The sequence below is a fragment of the Anabas testudineus genome, chromosome 16, assembly GCF_900324465.2.
Source record: "Anabas testudineus chromosome 16, fAnaTes1.2, whole genome shotgun sequence".
NCBI classification, from domain to species: Eukaryota; Metazoa; Chordata; class Actinopteri; order Anabantiformes; family Anabantidae; genus Anabas; species Anabas testudineus.
Genome location: NC_046625.1, coordinates 387,633 through 409,635, shown reverse-complemented (window position 1 = coordinate 409,635; position 22,003 = coordinate 387,633). Strand labels below are relative to the sequence as shown.

The window sequence follows — 22,003 nt, the reverse complement described above, 5'->3', positions numbered from 1 at the left end:
GAACTCTTTGAATATTGATAGTGAACGGGGCGTGGTCTGACGGCGGAGGTCGGGCCCGGGCGAACATGGAGGTTTAGTTGTCGCCTGATCGCCGCCGGAGAAGGAGGCGCCGCGAACCGTGTTTTATTTTCAGTTTGTCTTTGTTCTACTTTGTTTTGTTTTTCTGCTCTGTGCTTCGACTTCGACATGGAGATGAAGAAGAGGATCAGCCTGGAGCTGCGGAATAGGAACCCGGCGGAGGTAAGAACAACAGCGCGGACTTGGGTTGATTCAGCAGCGGAGGACCGAGTGAAGGATGCGGAGCCGACACGACGATGCTGGAAACGTGCAGCTGTGTCCGCCGGGGCTGGAAAACGTCCCTTCTGCCGCTCGGCGCCGACATTTTGACCCAGAAAACAACTTCACGGCGGCTCCAACATGGAGGGAACTCCCGCGGTCGGTATCGGAGCAGCCCGCCGCGTGTAGCCCCCCGGAGCTAACAGGCTAACCCGCGCCCGGGCTAAAGTCGCCGGAGGTCGGTGCCGCTGCTCCGTAGTCAAGAACATTTCCGCGTTTGCACGATTGATTTGTTGGCCGAGCGGCCGAACGGCTCCATTTTCACCTTCACCGCTGGATATGTGGGTCTACACGGTGTTTGTGGGCTGATGGCGCGTCGAGCCAGACTCCGCTCGTAAAACCTGAAGTTCCGAGTTCAGTCGCTCACAGATCAGCGTGGTTCCGGTCCCAGCTCGTCGTGAGGCGTTGAGCACTTGTTCGGTTTCTGCAGGTCATTTCGGCAAAAACCTAAAGTATCAGCAAATCCGCATTTAGACGACACGGGAGTTTTCTCCCTGGTTCTGTCCGCTCAAAGAGGAAGCGCGGTTTGGTGCGAGGGACGTGAGAAACAAGATGTCGGTTTAATCCGGGACCGCGTTGATTGGACCGTTTTTGTCAGATGGGTCTTTGGAAAGGAAAGAATCCGGTGTTCCCGGTGGTTGGTCCGCTCACAGCTCCGCTGTCCGACAGGTGTCGAGTTTCCAGGTGAAGTCGAAGCAGCAGCAGCGCGTGCTAACAGCCTCCACCCTCCAAAGAGGGGTTGTTACAGATGTTTGGACTCGGACCAGTCCCGTGGGTTTTGATGTAGACCGGGTCCCATGTGGTCTGGTTTTGTAAGCTCGTCCTATGAGGTTCCGTCAGGTTCTACTAATAAAACTCTGGTTCTGCTCTGTCCCAGTTTTACTGTGTAGAACTGGTTCCGACCTGTGTCTCACCTGGTGTCTTTGGTCTCTTGTGGTCTTCAGGTGGCCGAGCTGGTGGTGGACAACTGTCGCTCAACCGACGGAGAGGTCGAAGGTCTGACGGACGACTACACGGGGCTGGAGATCCTCAGCATGGTGAACGTGGGCCTCAGCTCGCTCTCCAAACTGCCCTCGCTGCCCAAACTGCGCAAGGTCAGTTGTCCACCTTCAAACAGAGGCGGGTCAGGTCGACTCACCTGTGTGAGCGCTAACAGGTGTGTGTGTGTGTGTGTTTACCTGTGTTTCAGCTGGAGGTGAGCGACAACAGCATCTCAGGAGGTTTGGACACGTTGGCAGAGAAATGCCCCAACCTGACGTACCTGAACCTGAGCGGGAACAAGATTAAAGAGCTGAGCTCTATCGAGGCTCTGGTAAGTACCACAGACCTTCTTCTGGTTCTGCAAAGAACTCCTGAGCTAAGAGGAAACGGTGAACCTGCAGCTGTCCTTCCTGTTTGTTCCTCCTGGTTCTCTGAAATCCTTTTTATAGCTTGTTCTTGAAATATTAGGACTCGCAGGTAAAACGTGACCGACCTCTCCTGAAGATCAAGTGTTTTTGTGGTTGAACACTTTCCCTCTTCTGGTCCTGCAGCAGAACCTGAAGAACCTGAAGAGTCTGGACCTGTACAGTTGTGAAGTGACCACGCTGGACGACTACAGAGAGGGCGTGTTCGAGCTGCTGCCTCAGCTCACGTATCTAGACGGATACGACCAGGAGGACAACGAGGTGCCTGACTCCGAGGCCGACAACGGTGAGTCTGAGTCCAGGTCCACACGAATCCTAATAGACAGGGGAGGAAATCAAGGTTTGAATTGGCAACCAAAGAGCATCTAGTTTTCCAGACTGTGTTCCACATGGTCACAGGACGCGTTTTATAATTATATAATAACGTTAATAATAATGTAAAAGAGCAGTGGGCTGTGTGAGGCCTTCAGGGACAGAATGGCAGGTCAGTCATCTGAGTTTCTGAATTTGTAAAAATAAATAAATAAATAAATAACAACAATAATAATATTTTATAAATAAAATATTTTTATAATTCACTAAATGCTAATTTAAATTCAGAATATTTATATATATATATAGTGTCTCATTTGTAATTTTTACATGATCACATTTTCCCAGACGACTATGTTGACCTGATCTCTAAAGATAATAATAATAAAAAAACTCTGCGATACTACAGGGTTTTGGTGTCTGTCCACCCTGGGGTTCTGCTCTGCCGTCCCTGATCAGTATCCGTTATTGAAATACCCACGATTCAACTAGTTTGAACCAGTTATTGTTTAAATGTGGTTCTGTCCCAGACGAGGACGAGGCCGGTCCACATGGAGACGACGACGACGACGATGAAGAGGATGAGGAAGAGGACGGCTCTGAAGAGGAGGAAGACGAGGTTGGTCTCTCGTACCTGATGAAGGAGGGAATCCAGGTGAGTCTCAGTGTTGACGCTGCAGACTGGTTCGCTGATAACTCAGATCATACCTGTAATTAATAATGTTACAAATGTGGGACAGTGCGGCGGTGTAGTGGTCGGCGCTGTCGCCTCGTTGGAGTCCCCGGGTCTGGGCTGCATGTTCTTCCTGTGTCTGCGTGGGGAGACTTGCTAATTGGTGACTGGCGACCTGTCCTGGTGTACACCGCCTCTCGCCCAATGACAGCTGTGACAAGTGGATGGATGGATGTTATAAAAAAGATTATAATTCAAATGAAATGTGCAGAGAGAACAGAGGAGCTGGATCTGTTCTGACGATCAGAAACAAGCGACAGGTTCTGTCTGTTGTTGTGGTCCAGAACTGTTAAGGACGGGATTCGGCTGGTGTGTTTTTTTTATAATAATATAATAAGAATAAGAATGAATACTTTATTGGTCCCCTTGGGGAAATTGTGGGTGGACAGCTGCCAGAAGGTATGTCACCGCTACACTACGGGGTTTCTGTGTCTTGTCCAAGGACACCTCAGCAAGTAGCCAGGAGGAACCGGGAATCAAACCACTCACCCCGGGGTTCATAGGCGACTGCTCTACCACTTGAGCTACTGCCGCCCCAACTGGTTACATTTACATTTTAGTCATTTAGCAGACGCTTTTATCCAAAGCGACTTACAAGTAGGGTACAGTGGTAGGCAGGGTGAGCGTGAGGAGGTTCACTGAGACTGTCGTTTCCCCTCAGGATGAAGAAGATGACGGAGACTATGTGGAAGAGGAGGAGGAGGACGAGGAAGATGGAGGTTTGTGTTAAAATGAACTTCACCTGCAAAATAAAATAAATCGAATAAACTTTGAATCGTTGGAGCCACTTTTTGTTTTTCTGAACTTTTATTTCCAAGTATTCAAACTCAAAATTATTTGAATTGAAATGAAATGTTTAAACTGTATTTATGTATATTAATACTTCATTATATATTTTTACCTTGTGTTCTAAGTACTCGTGATGTTTATCACTCTCTTCTTCTGTGTTTCTGTCAGACGACGACGGAGCTGATGTTCGGGGGGAGAAGAGGAAGAGAGATGAAGATGACGAAGGCGACGATGACGATGATGAATAGTTAAACACCTTTAATACCTGACACCCCCCACCCCTGTCTTTTCTCTTCCTCCGGTGACCTCTGACCCCTGACCTCGCCGCCCTTCGCCTCAGAGCTGCACACAGACAGGTTCAGGATCAGTTTTCGGTTGAGACCAGGTTTCAGAGGAACGTCGATAAACGGCGTTTCATTTTCCGGAGCTGGAACCTGCATCATCCTGACTAACGAGTCGTCATTTCCTGTTTACCGCCGGGGGCTCATGGGAAACGGTGTTTGTTACTGATCCAGTTTTTAAAAACACATCAGCTGTGGAGGGCGTTCCTCTGCTGAGTTTTATTTGTTGTTAGAAATTCAGAATTTTCTGACTCTGAATATTCTGGTTTCACAGACGAACATGTTAAACACGGCGTCGTCAAACTGATGACGTGATGTTTGTAAATGGTTCTAGTTGCTCATTAATAATCAAAAATTAACACTCACACTGGAGTTTTACTCGGAATCAAAAATCAACCTTTTTTATGTCAGTAAATAATCAAACATGTTTGTGTATATTTCAGCAGCAGGTTGTGGAGACTGATCCTCATCCTCTCGTCTGTGACTTGAATCTGTGACATGATTTAAAAACGTGACTCGGTCGGAGACAAACGGAGAAAATAAAAGTCTGAGTCTGATCCTGAACCTGAACCTGGTCTGTAGCTTCTCTTCTCATCCTTCAGGGAGAAAAACGTCTGGTCTGTGACTTCAGTTCAGAAACTTGAGTTGATCGTTGATCCAGAATCCTATTTGGTCTTTAATTTTAAAATGACTGTTACTACGTTAGTTCTTTGGTTTGTCCCCTGTCCTCATGCGGCTTGCTGCATCGGTCTGGCTCCTCCTGGTCTCTGGTCTGTGTAAATAGAAGTGAACTGGTCTATGTGGGTCTTTGTCATATTGTCTTGAATTCTCTGAATTCTCGTGTTGAGTTTGGAAACCTGAAGCTGGAGTGTTAATTTTATTTTTTTATTCCTGTCTTCTGACCGTGTTGCTGTAACCAGAGTGTTTTTGAATAAAAGCCACTGAACTCTCCAGGTTTCGCCGACTCATCAGACGTGTTCTTCTCCGAGTGCATGTGAGACACAAAACGTGGAGGCTGAGTTTTCACTCTAGTTTATTTTCAGCTTGTTAAAGTCGAACGTAAAATTTTAGTGGTACCATTTTACATTGATCAACTTAGCTGGTTCTGTTCAGCCTGTGTTTTGTCTAGAACCCAAAGATCAGGATCTGACATTAATCAGGTTTAAAGGAAGTGACGGTTCTGATGAGCACTGACAATGTTCTAAATTTCAACAGAAACTAGAATGTATGAGGACTTTACTGCTTATTCTCCTGAAACAATTAGAAGAAAAACAGGTCAACGTGGAAACGAGCCGCTCACCTTCGACTCTTGAAACGTGAGTTTCCTGTTTCCACCACCTGGTGGCGCTGCAGGTCAACAAAACGCTGCAGCGAGTTTCCTACAATAAAACTTGATTAAACAACTTGAGAAACAAATGAGCTGCTGACTCACTGCTCAATTGTCCAGGTGTCGAAGCTCCACCTCCTACACTGGAGCTGTGGTGTGAATGTGAGGTCAGAGGTCATAGTGAGACTCTGCATCGTGCGGCTGCTCCGTCGTCGTGAAAATAGATCTTAAATGTAAAGTAGGATGGAACCTCCTCTTCTGATGGTTTTGCATCGTGTTTGCATGAGACTCAAACTGAAATCTGAGTTCAGGTAAAATCTTCAGAGTCTAATTTAACCCTTCGTGTCCTGACAGTAACGTACAGACGTACGTGGAGTGGCGCAAGTACAAGTACAGTGGCAAGAAAAAGTATGTGAACCCTTTGGAATTTCATGGTTTTCTGCATGAATTTGTCATAAAATGTGCTTCATCTAACTCACAACAATACAAAAACACAGTTTAAAAGTTTCTGTTTAAAATACAACTACACAAACATATGTTTTCATGTTTCTATTGAACATAACATGTAAACATTCACAGTGCAGGGTGGGAAAAAGTATGTGAACCTTTGGACTTAATAACTGGTTGATCCTTCTTTGGCAGCAATAACCTCAACCAAACATTTCCTGTGGTTGCAGATCAGACCTGCACAACAATCTGGAGTAATGTTGGACCACTCCTCTTCACAAAACTGTTTCAGTGTAGAATAGATAGTCCAGGAATGGCCTACAATTAACTAACTGGACTCCACATTAACTTAAGACATTAACTGTTATACTGGACTGCCTGCTGCCTACACAGCATGTAATCACCCATATGAGGATGGGTTCCCTGTTGAGTCTGGTTCCTCTCAAGGTTTCTTCCTGTTGCCTTCTCAGGGAGTTTTTCTTGCCACTGTTGCCCTCGGCTTGCTCATCAGGGACAATCTGATTATTATGATTCATACACATTCACTGTTCATGTACTGTTCTTTGGTTGTGTAAAGCTGCTTTGTGACAATGTCAATTGTAAAAAGCGCTCTACAAATAAAATTGAATTGAATTGAATAGAATATTCTTGGGATGTGTGGTGTGAATGGCTCTCTTAAGGTCATTCCACAGCATTTCAATCAGGTTGAGGTCAGGACTGTGACTGGGCCCCTCCAGAAGGTGTATTTTGTTCTGTTGAAGCTATTCTTTTGTTGAATTACTGGTATGCTTTGGGTCATTGTCCTGTTGCATCACCCATCCTCTGTGGAGCTTCAGTTGGGGACAGATGGTCTTACGTTTTCCTGCAAAATGTCTTGATAAACTCTGGAATTCATTTTTCCATCAATGACAACAATCCGTCCAGGCCCTAAGGCAGCAAAGCAGCCCCAAACCATGATGCTCCCTCTGCCATGTTTTACAGTGGGGATGAAGTTTTGATGTTGGTGTGCTGTGCCTTTTCTTCTCCACACATAGTGTTGTGTGTTCTTTAAAAACAACTCAATTTTGATTTCATCTGTCCACAAATATATTTTTCCAGTAGTGCTGTGGAACATCCAGGTGCTCTTTTGCAAACTTCAAACGTGCTGCAATATTTTTTTTGGACAGCAATGGCTTCCTCCGTGGTGTCCTCCCATATACTCCATTCTTGTTTAACGTTTTCCTTATTGTAGATGTGTCAACAAAAATGTTAGCATGTGCCAGAGATTTCTGTAAGTCTTTAGCTGACACTCTAGGATTCTTCTTTACCTCGTTCAGCATTCTGCGCTGTGCTCTTGCAGTCATCTTTACAGGACGACCACGCCTAGGGAGAGTAGCAACAGTGCTGAACTTTCTCCATTTGTAGACAGTCTGTCTTACTGTGGACACAAGAACATCAAGGCTTTTGGAGATACTTTTGTAACCTATCCCAGCTTCATGCAAGTCAACAATTCTTGATCGTAGGCCTTCTGAGAGCTCTTTTCTGCGAGGCATGGTTCACATCAGGCAGTGCTTCTTGAAACCAGTAAACCCAAAACTGGTGGGCAGGACAGCTTTCAGCAACACATCCAATATCATCACACTGATTGGACTCAAGTGTGCTTCTGTCTGCAGGTGTGAACCGAAGGTGTCAGTTTAGCAGAACCTGTCGCCTAGCAACCCCCTTACATCCCCCACCGTGCCTTCTGGGTTCAGCGGTCAGAAACGGAAACAAACTGCTTTACTGTATTCTGCTGTGCTGACGTAGAACGTGGAGAACGGAGAACCAGAGATTATGCAGCAGCGCAGGAACCATCTCTAACAGTGTGACAGCTAAACCTGTCAAAGCGGCACGATTTAAAACCAGTTTTCTCTCGAGCAGAAACAGAAAAAATCAGTTGCGGTCAAACATACCTGGTCTAACATGGACACTGTCCAACATTTCGTCTCCTTCCTCATGAAACATTTGCAAGTCAGATTTTCTCGGAGTTCAAATGTGCTGTATTGTTTCCACCTGAGCTGATCCGTTTGCATTTCATCCTTAAAACCTGCTCGAATGAGCTGCAGCATCACCTTACAGAGAAGAAAAGAAGGTTCACAGCAGGAACATTTAACTTCAGGACACCTTGTGACGCAGTAAAATAGACACTGGGTCATTACAGAGCTTGTTTCTGATGCTGGTGAATCTGTTTCGGACAAACGGTCTGAAAAAGGTTCAGTTTAGTCCTTCACTGCTTTATTGCTTCCATCACACACAGAACAGAAACCAGTACAAAAGTTTGAATGTTGCTTAAAAAAATAAAACTTTTCTCAGCTTGTTGACGTTTCAGTGCAGTTGTCAGGTTTAACGTGAAAATGAGTCCATTACCAAAGAAATAACAAGTTTGTCTTTAATTACAGGTCTAAGTTCACTTTGTCCGGTTCCACCAGGTTTAAATCAACTTTTCCAGTCGATGGTCAGCGAGTGACTGCTCCTCTCAGCTGGATCAGGACCTGGAGCTGATTTCCAGGCAGAAAATTTAGGATAAAAATCAAAAGTTGAAAGAAGATTTACTGAGTCTGAGTGAACATCTGGTGGTGAAATAATTAGGTTCTTGGTCTGTGCAGACCTGAGGACACCTGGGATCGACACCGGATGTGGCCCCTATTTTTTATTTCAAACTTCAAAAACACACATTTCGTGATTATGTGGATGTGCTTTGTGATCTTTGTCCAGCCTACTGCAGTGGGGACTGGACACCAGACTAAAAAGTCATCCACTGACGTCCACTGGTTTTGAAAATGTTTTTGATGATTTAAGTCATTTTAAGCTGAGTCTCAGTAGAATTTTAAAGCAAAATGGACCCAAGAAGGCAGCGAGATGAAGGTGAAAGCTCCAGAAAGAAAATTCTGTATCCCCACAATCGGGAACAAGCTCTTCTGGTCCTGAGCATTTTTAGATGAGCTGACTTTTTTTTTTTTTTTTTCGTGGTTTAAAATAATGAAGCTGTTGATCAGATGCCAAAATGCTGAAGCAGGAGAACAAAAACTGTCTGATCCCAAAAATAACCAAGTTGAACAACGATCCCTACTGAAGGGATCACAGTGATCACAGCATTCAGTAAATCCTTCATTCGTACCGTCCTCAGCGCAGCTGCAGATTTCTCTAACGACAGAAACAAATTAAACTAAGTCAAGTATCCACAGTTTCTTCATCTAAACTTTTCTCTTGGCACATTTTCATTCTTTTGATGAAAGTTCATTTTCTACAAAGGCGTTTGCTGGTGTTTTGTTGCTGAAGACTTCTGTGCAAACAGACACTAAACCAGAGCTAGAACTTGAACCTACGGGGAAAGTTCCCACCAACACGACTTCGGTAAAATTTTTGCTACGCGCAGTTTTTCTGAGGAAGATATTTACATTTTTATGCACCTGAGCATTAAATCTAAACCTGATTTTTTTTTTTTCCAAATAATTTAAAAGTGGTTCATCCAGTTTGCAGCAGCTTTGTCTGAAGTCCAGCAAACAGAACCATAAACTGCCTCCAGGCTTCAACTGGACCAGACCGGCCTGAGCCTGGGAGCCATAACACATCCCCTGGATCACATCAGGCTCTTGCGGTCTGGGTTCAGTTTGGTGCTTTTGGAAGGGGTGACGTGGGATGAGGAGTCCAGCTGTCGGTACAATGCTCGGAGCTCCTTCACCTCCTCCAGCACCTCCTGGGCCTGGCTCCATGCCGCCTTCGCCTCCTTCAAGAGTCTCTCTGCTTCAGCTCGGGCTGCTTCAGCTGCCTCCTTCCCCTTCCCCTTCCCCCGCTCCCCGGCCCTTCCAACAGCCACCTCCGTCAGCAGTCGCTCTGTCTTCTCCAGCTTCTGGGTGATCAGATCCTGGAGCTGGGTGATGGGTATCTTGGTGCCGGTTGGTGTTGATGCCGCTGAACGCGATGCCGCCGTCGTCTTGTTCTTGTGTTCTTGTGCTTTAGTCTCCGAGTGTGACAGGATCTCGTCCATCGAGGCACAGCGGTTTTTCTCTGCTGGCGTCAAACGTTTTCCAGGTTGGGGGCTCTGGGTGGGGCCTGTCTGCTCCCAAACCACCACCCTCTCACGGGGAAGGCTGTGGGATTTCCCAGAAACCTCTTCAGTCCTGGCAGAGAGAGCACTGTCAGTTTTGGACCTGGGACACTCCAGACTGAGGTGGCACTCTTCCTCCTCGACACTGAAGTTTTTGCGGCCATTAGTTTCCTGAGACACAGAGTCCTCCTCCTGGATCAGATCCAGAGTCAGCATCCCATCTGAGGAGGAGGTGGAGGCCTGAATAGAAGAGAGGGGTAGGTTAGTCGGTCCGCTTAGAAAAAACATTTTCTTCTGTCTTACCTGAAGTCGCTGAAAACATTAGAATATGTATTTGCATTTGGATGGCTGTGGGTGAGGAGGCGGCTCAACAGATCTGAAAGTGGTCTGATGGAACTGGCTGACTACAAGTAGGACTAGTGGAGCTAGATAAGTGGGGATAATGGACTACAGAGCAGGCTGTGGTGTTCAGAAGGGGGTCCACAGCAGCTTAGCCTCAGCAGACCTATCGTAAATATGAAAGCTGGGTCAGGCCATGAGTATTTACTCTTGGCTTGGATGAGGGTAGGAATTAAAAGCAGCTTAAACCATGTTAGGTCAGGTCACAGTATTACAGGTTACATGGTGTCTCCTGTCCTGGAGCCCAGCAGAGTTATGACAGCACAGCCTGATACCCAGGGATCAGTTGAACACGAACAATCGACAGCACGTTTAACTGTGGATTGGTAACTGCCAGCTATCAGCTGTTCAAGCTGAATGATTAAAGTTGTAGCTAAATTATGTCACATAAAATAATGGACTTTATATGAAGGAAGGGCTTTGCACAGTGGAAGAGGAAGGAGGATCATACTGACCACAGCCAGCAGGTGGCCTCTGGTCGGCAGTCGGCGGTTTTGAGGAATCTTCGCTCGATCTCGGGTCAGATGAGACAGATGTGAGTCTTCTACCGTCACCTAGAACCAACACCCTTTGTATTAAATATATGTTAAAGCTGTGACATAAATCACAAAGGCTCCAGGTTGGTTCCCTGGAGGACTCCATGTGAACCTGACTGAACTGTGGTTCCTTTACCATCCAACAGAGGCTGATGTTTCCTAAGCTTGTTGTTGGGTCAAAGCTGTCTTGTTTTCTTTGGTGTTAGCTTGTTTCAGCATGTTATAACAGTTAGCCTGTTTTTGTTTCCCGTTTTAGCTCATTGTTCATTCTCTTTGTGTCCTTGTGTGAGTTTGTAGGAACTGTGATCATCAATCAAGTAACATGCAGCCTGAGAAGCTATGGGATCAGTTTCTACACAGAGCACAGATTTGTACAGTTCACTTTGTGAAACGTGATGGTTGTTCTCAGCCAAAAACACTGAGCCACATGTTTGATAATGCAGTGTTCACTCACATTTTTATGGTTTATAGGGGAGCTGAACAGACAAATAAGCTAAACCTGGTCCTGGATTCAGAGACGTTACAGTGAATACAAATAACAGAAATCTAGTAAGCATGTACAAGTACTGAAAATGTACTTGTGCATGTCCTTGACACGAGGAAATAGATATTACAGTTCGTCTCTGTCAGCAGGATTTGAATTTTAATTCTTCTAAAACTGATTTTAAGATGTAAAATGTTCCCGGATTGAAAAACACTTTGTAATTCATGAGAGGGTTTCTCTCATCCTGGAACACAGTGTGAGTGTAACGATCAGATTATTGATCGGAGTATTGACTGGTGGAAAAGGCGAAGGATGTTGACTGCATGTTAAGCAGCTGTTGTGTTAGCAGACAGCTGATCTGACACCATCAGGACACAAATAAACACAAGCAGCGTCACCGTTACAGGAAGTTATGCTTTCATACACAAAACCTGCTCAAATATTATTTTGTGGTTAAGAGAGATGAAGTCAGTTTGTCAGATACCCTTAAAACACATGCATCATCCAACATGCCAACATGACACACATGTTCTTAGGTTCAGAGTGAGGCACTCTGCACAATGAAGATCCACTTGGAAACAGAGGATGTAGAACTTCATTGAGAATCCACTTGTTTTTTGAGTTTCCTACAGTATCCCAGTAAAACAGTGCTGAGGAGCTGATGGCAGAGAATTCAGCTGGTTTTACTGGGAAAATGTGACCAGTTTATCTGTTTACATCAGGAGTTACATCTCCCTAAAATCCCAGACCATTAAAGACAAGGGTAGGAACCCTGCCGGTACACAGAAATTGGTTTAAATTTGCAAATGGAGACAAAGGATCCACCAAATACCTGTACATTTAAAAAAGTTAAGTATAATACAGGGGCACAGTGTTAAAGTACATAAGTTTTGGAGAGTCTGAATCTGTGGGAGACCTGGACCCTGATCTCTGAATGCCTAGAATACGTGTGGGGGCCTCTAAAGTCTTCTCACAACCCCAAACCCGAGTCTCTGTACCTCATCCAGAATTCTGTTTTTGGCTCTGGTGAGGGCAACATTCAGCACGTTGATCCAGGACTCCTTCTCTTCTGGACTCACAGCCAGGAAGACCAGGTTTGGAACCTGCCACACACAAAAACACATTTGTCAATCTCAACTGATTCTGCATGACCCGGTTAACCTGTTAGTTCCAGTTTAGCATGAGCTGATTTTAGCTTCTTTGTTTTAGCTTCCTAACTCTGTGTGTTGTCAAATCAAAAACTAGGACAAAGAAACTACCCCCTGAGGGTTTAGTCTAGTCCTTGCTCTGGGATTAAGCCTTCAAGGTCCAAACTTGGGTTTCAGGTTAGGGTGGCTCTTCCATACTTTTTTAGAAACAGGCAGACTTTAAATCCTTTTATCCGTCTGTACTTCTCAGAACCTGTACGTTGTGCTGGACTAAACTAAAACCAACTGTTGTTCTCGTCTAACACCACAAACCAGTCTGTGTGAAACCAGCAGAACCAAGTTTAGGTGTGGAAATAAATAATGTTTCTAAGGGTCCTCACAAACAGGGGAAGACAAATGTGTAACACAAGCTGCCACCCAGTGACCAGGACACCTGATCCCCTCCCCGGGGCATGCTGGGTACTGGTGTGAGGCCTGTAGATATCTGTCTACCTCTTTACCACCAGTCAGCTGCTGAGAGTCCGCCCACTTAGATTTATAAGAGCAACGCCCTGATCTGGTTTTTATGGTTCTGATCAGAGTTCTTTAAATCATGAGATCCAGAGTCTGATCCTGATCCTCCTCCAGTTGGTCTAAATTAAATCAGAGACCTCCTGAATCTGACTCACTGTGTTTTTCATATGATCTTTATCACTTATTGAACTGATCTGAATTAAAGAAGGACTGGGAGGACTGGGAAAAGGAGATTCTGACATGACAGGATCCTCTAGAGTGAAGACGTATCACTCTGTTGGAGTTTCTGGAGCTAGACACACTCAGTGTAACAGAGTGGAGCATCTTCCCTCAGAAACAATCTCTGAGGTTCCTCTCAGAGTTCCTGTTCACTAGTGAAGCTGAAACGTCGTTTGTCATGTGAATTAGTAAATGCAGCACCAGGAGAAGTTTTCTGCTCTCATATGAACTGAGGACAAACAGTTTAGAGAATCACTGGACTTTGCTGAACACAGACAGGTGTGCAGACAGACAGGTGTACCGTGTTTCCCGGTGTGCTGCAGCGCTGCAGTCTGAACTTGCTGTGGTTCTTTTTGCTACGACTCTTGTTCTTCCTGATTTCCTCGCAGCGCTCGTAGTCCGACAGATCCAGCACCTCGTCAGCCCGACCCAGTTCCTTCACCTGCACCACACACAGATAATACAGGTAACAGGTCAGGGTCAGTTCACAGACAGGACAGGTGAGACAGGTGTCTGTTTAAACCCATACACATTGATACATCAGTTTACTCATTTAGGTTCACCTAACCACTTAAGCCCCTCTTACAGGTGAGCCTCTCACTCTGCCCCTCTCTGAAAATACTCCAGACCACGTTTCAGTGTCAGCTCGAGAACACAGGTTTGTTGTTTGTTGATCGATGGTGAGACTCCACCTGTTTCTGACTCCGCCCTCCTCTCTGTGTTTTAACCTCGCTTACAGTTTATGACGTCAGTCTCTGGTTTGTTTTAGACAGGTTCAATTTCTGCTGGTCTTAGAGAGCTGCTCTCAGTGCTGTGTTTACTGTCGACTGTTGGAGCAGAACTGATCCTTGAATACCAGCTGATAGTTCTGGATAGGTTTGGAGGCCTGTAGAACTGAGCAGGCCTCAGTCCTGTTCTCAGAGTGTCAGGGCAGAACTGATCCTCAGATATGAGCCGATACATTTGTCTGCGTTTGGTCTCGGCTCTGGTTTCTGTTTCCACCTGCTGCAGTAGTCCAGACAAGCTGCAGGTGGGGACACTGAGGATGTGAGTTCAGAATCAGACCTGAATCAGCATCGAGTAGTGAAGCAGGATGAGCTGCTGCTGCATTTAGCTCTGTGACACACACACAGGTGTCTGCATGTCTCCGGGTTCCTGCAGGTAAACTCTGGCTCGTTAATCTCCATGGAAACAGCATCTATTATTAACAAGTGTAAAACTGAGACTTCCTGGGAGAGAGGCCACACCATGCTGGTCTCTGTGTAGCTGGGAGGATACTGGGTCCTGTAGTAACCTGCCTGTACAAGTACATCCTCATGTAATCAGATTACTCCTCTACTTCTAAACAGACACGTTTTATTCTGTATTTAATTTCAATACATTTCATTATGTACTGTGTTGGCTGTGACTACACACAGTCAGGTTCTGGTAGTATGGTCGTATTTTTACCAAAACTCTCAGAACAGTGTCTTCAGTGTCCCACTGCTGCCATCATGTGCAGTCCACCCTCTGCAGATGATCTAAACTTTTCCACCATGAAAAAGACGTTTGATTCAAACGTCTGCTCCCTGACTGAGATTACTGTAACTTGTAAACCTGTAACCGGTTAGGGTTAGGTCCACCCTGGGCTTGATTCCTGTAACGTGGGCTTTGGTCACTGTATTACTGCCTGTTGTTCGTCCGGTCTCTGCTGTAACAAGTGAACTTAAACCTCGGGGGTCAATAAAGTCAGAACTTATCTGAGTGTAAATTTACTTTCTAATCCATCTGCTATCACTGTCTGACCGTCCAGTTGTGAGGTAACTACAGTCCATAAACCCTCTCACTGTGTTTAGATCCACTCTGCTCCATCCAGACTCTCTTGACCTGCCCAGCTAATGAGAAATCACTCCTCCCCCCCCCCCCCCCCCCCCCCCCCCCAACAAGTGTAGAGTGAGGTCGACCGCCCCCCCACCCCCAGAGTGCAACAACTCGTCCTGCTGTCGTCAATCTGCTGCAGATCGTCAATAATCAATAACCAGTGTTGAGAGGAGCAGCTTATGTAACGTCTGAGGGCTCTGATGAACCTGTGTCCTCACTAACGTCTGAAAAGTGCTTGATTAGTTAGTTATGTGAAGACCAGTGTCGTTTGATGATCCGCTCTGTGATCTGCTTGTTGCTACGCTGGGACGGTCTGCAGCTTGTTTGCTTGCTTCAGTCTTTGTGTAGATTTGTAATGTTGCTGCGATCGATTCAGTTATTTTTATGTAGAGGACGTGTGTGAGTGTGAATAAGAAGCAGCGAATGTGGAGAAGTTAAAAGATTATTTAGAACTTTTTTGTTTACAGAACATTTGTATTAATGTTTTGTTGCTATGTTTGATCAGTTTGAGGTCGTATGAGGCAGAACTGTGTTCTGGAGCACAGTGGACATTAGTCTCAGACTTGTTCGGACATCTGCAGATATGCAGGACGGGAATCAACGTCCTTACTTCATTTAATAAACTGAACCCAAATCAAAACCAAACAGCCTGAAGATGTGACTTTATTTTCTACATCATGACGTTTCATAACGGTGACATCATTTATCAGCTTGTTTAAAATTCAACTGCAGAACAGATGCAGGTCTACATATCATGGTGATGTGTGACACCGATGCTGCTGAGGATTACTGAGGATTAACATTGTCCAAACACACGGAGGATTACCAGAGCGAGCAGACGGACGTTCAACTGTGCAGACAGTAGAAAGTCTTTGTTTTAACCAACATAACCACGCTGAGCTGCTGCTGTCCATCATCCTCCTCAGAAGGACCGGCCGGGCTCCAAACACTGATCCTATTCAGACCTGAGTCATTCTGTCCTTCAGTCAATTAGAAAATCACTATGAAACCTGGTTTTAAACTGAATTAGCGAGTCGGACAAAACAAGACATGGAAAGACTGCACTGTCATCACTTCTCTTTTTTTAAATAAATGTAATAGGCTGCAGATGAATCTGTAACTAAAAACAACATTTCTAGGTGTCTACAGTCAGACTCAGGTTCAGAATCCAGAGGATTCACATCAAGTTTGAGTCCAAACAGAAACTTAAACGCTGGTGAATGAAAACTCACATAAACTAAAACTGCTGCAGACCTTCTGTGAGACCCAGCTGTTCTTGGGTTCAGACCTCTTTAATGAATCAGGTTTTGTATTTATCCAACTTATCAGAATCCCTCTTAGGAATCGCTGTGAGAGGTAATTATGAACTAAAACCTGTCAGATCAGAGCTGAAGTTATTTCTGAAGCTTCCTGCTCTGATGTCTGTAGCTCTGGCTGTTTCCAGCAGTACAAAGTACAAATGACAATGTGTTGTGTTGTAGTTTTTCTGACAGGTTTGTAGTTTAAGATGGTGGGAATCAGAAATCCGTTTTTAAGCTTATAGACAGAAAAGGTCACAGTGTAAAGATAAAGATGCTGCTGCTTCCAGTACTTCTGTCACAGAATCTCCTCCATTTGTCTAAACTGAATCTTTTAATTTAATTAAACTCTGTGAGAAACATCTGAACACCGACTCCATGCAGCTCCTGACCAGTCAGCACACCTCTGCTGGGATGTTGATCAGCTGAATGTTTGGCCTGTGAGGAAATACGTCCTGCTCTGGTTAAAAAAAGGTTGTGGTGAAGGGCTGAGGGATCCACTGAGTGTCCTCACAGGTATACACAGATGTGTTTTTGTGTGGTGTTACGCACAGTTTCTATTCGTGGTTGAACAGGAAGTCGAGCTGTCGAATGAAGCTTCACACGAACAAAACTTCACCACGGAAACAGAAACCATCTGCGCAGCGACCACAGCGAGGGCGCCGAGGACTGAGACACATCCTAATTTGGTGCTGAGACTGTTTTCATGGTCATGTGACAGTGACACAACAGAGAGGAACTGCAGCAATGATCACTTCTAAAAAAAACTGAGACAGACACTGAACCTGAACACACCACAGAACTGACACTGTCCACGGCTGCAGCTAACCTTTATCTTTGCTTTTAATGATCGCTGGCTCTCTGAGTCAGAACAGGGAAGAACCCAAAGAAAACTTGGATGTTCTGCACCAGCAACCTTCAGTGTTGTGTCGTGTGTACGGGGCAAATACGGCCAGTTCTCAAAGGTCCAGCAGGGGAATCGGGTTCCTGGCTATTGCAGGCTGTCTAACAGCTGTTAAATAAAACGTTCTAGGATGTACTGTATATGATAATGTTTTTTACAAGATGTGGATGTGGTGACAGAATGTGTTGTAGTTGATAGAGGTTCTAGCAGCACCTAACAGACATCACTGTATTACTGTGATACTGAATAAAATTTAAAAAGATAAAGTTAAAAATTCACTGTTATCAGCTTTATTCGTGCTATCTCAATCGGTTTCTTTACAAACCGCTCTGTGATGCCTTGTGGCTTTGCTGACACCGGTTTCACTTACTTCCCTAAATAAACATTTTCGAGATGTTACACCACCACAGAAAAAGTGTCACTTTAAAATCATGAGTCTCAGTCAAACATTCAGAAAAGTCTTGTTGATCGACAGTAACGTGGGATTCCTCTGGGGAGCATCATGGGACCCCTGTTCTTCCTATTAAACATTATGGTTAGTTACCTGTTATCAAACTTTAAAGAACAACTTTTAACATTGTGCTAAAACCCTTTTGTTCTCTGTAGGGTCAGTTTTGCCTTTTGTCTCTGTACAGATTTAGGAAGAGAGCAGGCCTAGCTTAGCTTAGCAAAAAGTAAGTAGTTCTTCATTGTAGCATTGATTATGGTGTCCTAGATTCTAGGACACCATAATCTGATGATAAATGTTCTAGAGGAATGTTTTGTAATTGAACAGAACATTTTGAAATTGATAAAAGTTGATATCTTCTATCAGGTCTCATCCAGATCCCTAGATGAGACCAGTTCTAACACTGTGTTGTACAGATAACAAAGGTTCTATGTAGACATTCAGCAGATGACAAAGGTTCTATGAGGACGTTCTGTCCAATGTTTCAGCAGTGAAACCAGAGCTCTCTGTGTGCCTGCAGCTCAGACTGAAACTCGACTCCTGCAAAAGGTCGACTGTACAAAGCAGAGAGAAAACTCTGTTTCTAGTCAGAACTTGTAGTAAGAGAATAAGTAATACACAGATTACTCAAAAGTACTCTGACGTTCTTGTGAGTTTGAGTTACTGAGTTTGTTATAGTTTAGTCTACTGATTTATTTGATTCTCCCAGTTTACAAAAAAGAACCAGATATCTTAACTCAGTTAGGTTCTGTAAATGTCCACCAAGCAGTAAATGAAAAAGCTTCACTGACCCTTTAAATATCTTCTTTAGTCTAATGAAGAGAGTTAACGACGCACCTGTCTGTCTCTCACCTCATGTGGAGCATCACCTCGTTGTGATGGCACTGATTAACGCTCTTATCAAAGAAACACAGTCTGAGCCGCAGGTACCTGTCTGCTACTGTTTGTCCCCAATAATCAATCAGCCAGCAGACTGACAGGTAGGTCACCATAAGCCCCACCCAGCGCGACTTACCTCTTTCTCACTGATGAGCAGCTGATCTCCTTTCAGAACCACAAACTGATTCTTCCAGATCTCTCTGAAGATCCCTTTTCCACAGAACTTTCGGATCCAGCCGACTTTGTCAGGCTGAGCGTTCTGTGGTGCACAGTCCTGCGGACCCTGAAACAAAAACCAGGTAAAAGACAAATTGAAACCGACTGTAACTGCCTGTGCTTTCAGCCATTTCAATTCATTTCTCTTCAGCGTCCTCATTAGAACCTGATTTGGAGTCAGCTTGTTAGGTGAATGGTTACCGTGCAGCAAGTGCACCTGGCTCTAGAGAACATTGCACAAATGTATCATTTGTCCATTGCTGCAGTTTTTAAACTGAGCTACGGATGATTTGGAATCAAGTCACAGGTGAGCAACCTAAAACCTGCCGCTCAAAACGTCTTGTATCTCTGCGTTTTCCTTGTGTCGGGGTCTGTGGAGGATTTTCACATGTGCTCGCCCAGGTCCTGTTCCACAATGTTACTCAGCACGCAAGATGCAGTGATGAGGCCAAATGTGGCCTTTATACAGCTGCTGGTTTCCTGCGATACTATACAGGTGTCCAACAGTCCCCTCTGTAAAAACACAGAGCATGTGCACACGAATCATGAACACACACCTCCCACTGTGACTGTGTCATAACCAACGTTGTGACCAATGATTCATGCCTTTTTGTCTAGATGATTTAAATCATTACCTGCTGTAAAGAAAGTAATGATTAGTGTGTGTGTGTGTGTGTGTGTGTGTGTGTGTGTATGGTCCATGACAGACACCAGTGAAACGACCTCCTCCCCCATGTGTGCACCTGTTCCATCAATCGCACTTTTTCTCAGTAAATCACCAACTAAATGCTGAATTTTCAGGATTGTGAACTTAGTTATTTTCAGGCCCTAAATGTTTTTCCAATGCAGACAGGATGTTACGTTACTCAAATACAAATCATCTTAGTGGAAACGGGAACGTTGAAAGTACAAGTTTAAGTTTTAATTGGTGTATTTACAGCAGTCAGTTATTTTATTCATGTATATGTTACAGAACTGTACCAGGTTGTTGTTCTTCTGTTTTTGGATTTCAGATTCAGGTTGTTACTGTGACATAAATCAGATACAGTAAAGTTGAATTTCCAGAAATAAACCAGTAGAGTTTACAGCAGTTTCACAAATATCACTGAAGTCATGTTGAACTTTATGGCTGATGCTCCACATTAGGATTGAAAGCAGATTATTCATATCATAGATAATTCTGTATATTTTCTAGATGCTGTTGCTTCTATAATAAACCTGCTTTAACCAGTTTAATGAGTTTGTGGCTGATCACCTTCATTCAGACTCTGAAACCGGAGCTGCTCCACACATTGAACTGTCTAAATAATCCCGATCAGGATCCAGTTTGATAGAAATCATCATTTTGTCAGTTTAATCCTCAAGTTTTCTCTGTTTTTAGAAGTTTTTACTTCTAACGCTCTTATTCTGAAAACCGGACGTGGGATAACGTTAATCCAACTAGCGGCTGTTGTTTCCTTCAAAATAAAGGCTCGAACTAATCCTGGGGTTTTGTTCCTCCAGCTCCGCTTTAACGGAACCGAACCGACGGTGACGAGCGGCCGGTGTCGGTTCCGTTACCACTTACCCGTTTCCCGGAGTTGTTCTTCTTCATGCTGCTCCTGCGGTTCTCTACTCCGTTAGAAGTCCGTTATTTGTCCACAGCGAGCGGCGGGAGGAGCCGATAAAAGCGGGTTCAAAGCAGTCAAAGTCCGGCTCGGAGCTCCGGAGCCTCCGCCTCAGCTCCGCCGCTCCTCAGCTGCTGGTCCTCGGGGTGACTCCGCTGTTCGGTGCTGCTGCCGCCGGACTCCGCTGCGCTCTGACCGACCAGGAGCCGATCACTCGGTGTCCGGTTACTCCTCCTCCTCCTCCTCCTCCTCCTCCTCCGGACTCCCTGCTGGCTCAGCGGCTCCTCGGCAGCCTCACAGCGCCCTCCACTGGTGGACACCGGCCGTGATAGGTATGGAGCACTGTCGGGTGCTGGTGCTGGATCCGGATCAGCGTCTGAGAATCAAAGTTCTGGTTCAGAATCTATCACAGGCTCAGACTCTGTTTACTGGTTTGACTGGTCAGACTGGGGGGCTCGCCTCTAATCTTAGGTTGTGGATGAGGTGGATCTGTCTGGTGCCAGTCTGTGACCCCAGGTCCAGATCTGGATCAGTGGAATCTGATTGTAGGAAGTGATCATGGACCTGAACATGACCTGTGATGATGTGAGGAAGTGGTGAGAGTAAGACAGGAAGAGTTCAGAGGAAGCTGTTGACACTGACGTCAAACTGTCCGTGTCCCAAAACTTATGGACTGCCTGCTGCCTACGTAGCATGTAATCACCCATATGAGGATGGGTTCCCTGTTGAGTCTGGTTCCTCTCAAGGTTTCTTCCTGTTGCCTTCTCAGGGAGTTTTTCTTGCCACCGTCGCCCTCGGCTTGCTCATCAGGGACAATCTGATTATTATGATTCATACACATTCACTGTTCATGTACTGTTCTTTGGTTGTGTAAAGCTGCTTTGTGACAATGTCAATTGTAAAAAGCGCTCTACAAATAAAATTGAATTGAATTACAGGACAGAGGACTACGCAGAAAACCTGACAAATCCCTGAACAGCACTGGGACACAGTTGAGAGGAAGAAGCCTCCAGCAGAACCAGGATCAGGCTGGTTCTGCAGACCTAACCCTGGGCCAGGTCGGATTATCAGAGAAAAACAAACAAAAACCAGGTCTGTGAACTCGAACTCAGGTGTCTGTCCGTCCTCCAACAGATATGCTACATGGAAGCGTCATCCTTCGTAGGGGACAGGGTCCGTATTAAACTCGGATCAGCTACAATATGAAAACCAGCAGCTGCACAGACACCAGTCAATCGTAGCCAACATGAAGTCTGGGTCAGTTTAAGTTTTGGACGATCTCGGGGGATCAGACCAGACGGACTTCCCCCAGGTTCCCTCTTACATCAGTAAACCTTGGGTCCATAGTTCTGTCTCTGGTTCACTGGTTGTGCTTCAGTGGACCCGTTTTAGTTGGGACTGATTAATGCAGACTGGAAACAACACCCCCCACCCCCAAACACATCGATAGGAAGTGCACAGGTCACTGTGCTGGATCAGCAGAGCACCCTTTGACCTCCAGCAGCTGCTCAGAGTAAATCAGCTGTTTGACAGGAAGTGACGTGTGTGTTTGCAGGACAATGCTGCTGTGATGATGAAATGTTGTCTACCGTCCTGTTAGACAAAGTCAAATAAAGTTATTCAGGAGAAAAGGAGCCGTTTACTAGACAGAGAATAAAGAGGTGAAGTCAGTAGAACTAATAAAAAATGAAGCACGTCAGCAGTAAAACAACGTTAAAACAGCTGAGCTGAGGCG

General features: G+C 45.1%; 2 protein-coding genes across 2 annotated transcripts; one reads left to right on the top strand and one right to left on the bottom strand.

Annotated features, from left to right (window-relative positions):
- The first annotated feature begins 29 nt into the window (after nucleotides 1-29).
- On the top strand, nucleotides 30-4,873 carry LOC113169838 (acidic leucine-rich nuclear phosphoprotein 32 family member E-like). The gene is made up of 7 exons (XM_026371584.1): nucleotides 30-240; nucleotides 1,281-1,430; nucleotides 1,526-1,648; nucleotides 1,869-2,028; nucleotides 2,585-2,709; nucleotides 3,449-3,506; nucleotides 3,745-4,873. The coding sequence occupies exons 1-7, from the start codon at nucleotides 187-189 to the stop codon at nucleotides 3,822-3,824; spliced, it is 750 nt and encodes a 249-aa protein (XP_026227369.1). The 5' UTR covers nucleotides 30-186; the 3' UTR covers nucleotides 3,825-4,873.
- A 2,448-nt stretch (nucleotides 4,874-7,321) lies between these two features.
- Nucleotides 7,322-20,522, bottom strand: plekho1b (pleckstrin homology domain containing, family O member 1b). The gene is made up of 6 exons (XM_026371575.2): nucleotides 20,229-20,522; nucleotides 18,582-18,728; nucleotides 13,358-13,498; nucleotides 12,175-12,279; nucleotides 10,612-10,710; nucleotides 7,322-9,997 (listed from the first exon to the last, which is right to left on the bottom strand). Exons 1-6 carry the CDS (start codon nucleotides 20,253-20,255, stop codon nucleotides 9,290-9,292), a joined length of 1,227 nt encoding a protein of 408 aa, XP_026227360.1. The 5' UTR covers nucleotides 20,256-20,522; the 3' UTR covers nucleotides 7,322-9,289.
- Nucleotides 20,523-22,003: the final 1,481 nt, after the last annotated feature.

Excerpts from the sequence above, each read along its gene's own strand:
- LOC113169838 (XM_026371584.1), top strand. The coding sequence starts at position 187 with ATGGAGATGAAGAAGAGGATCAGCCTGGAGCTGCGGAATAGGAACCCG. Across the intron at positions 2,029-2,584 it reads TGACTCCGAGGCCGACAACG|ACGAGGACGAGGCCGGTCCA; the intron begins GTGAGTCTGAGT and ends GTTCTGTCCCAG. Across the intron at positions 3,507-3,744 it reads GGAGGACGAGGAAGATGGAG|ACGACGACGGAGCTGATGTT; the intron begins GTTTGTGTTAAA and ends TGTTTCTGTCAG.
- plekho1b (XM_026371575.2), bottom strand. The coding sequence starts at position 20,255 with ATGAAGAAGAACAACTCCGGGAAACGG. Across the intron at positions 13,499-18,581 it reads TGCTCATCAGTGAGAAAGAG|GTGAAGGAACTGGGTCGGGC; the intron begins GTAAGTCGCGCT and ends TGTGTGGTGCAG. Across the intron at positions 10,711-12,174 it reads AAAACAGAATTCTGGATGAG|GTGACGGTAGAAGACTCACA; the intron begins GTACAGAGACTC and ends TGTTGGTTCTAG.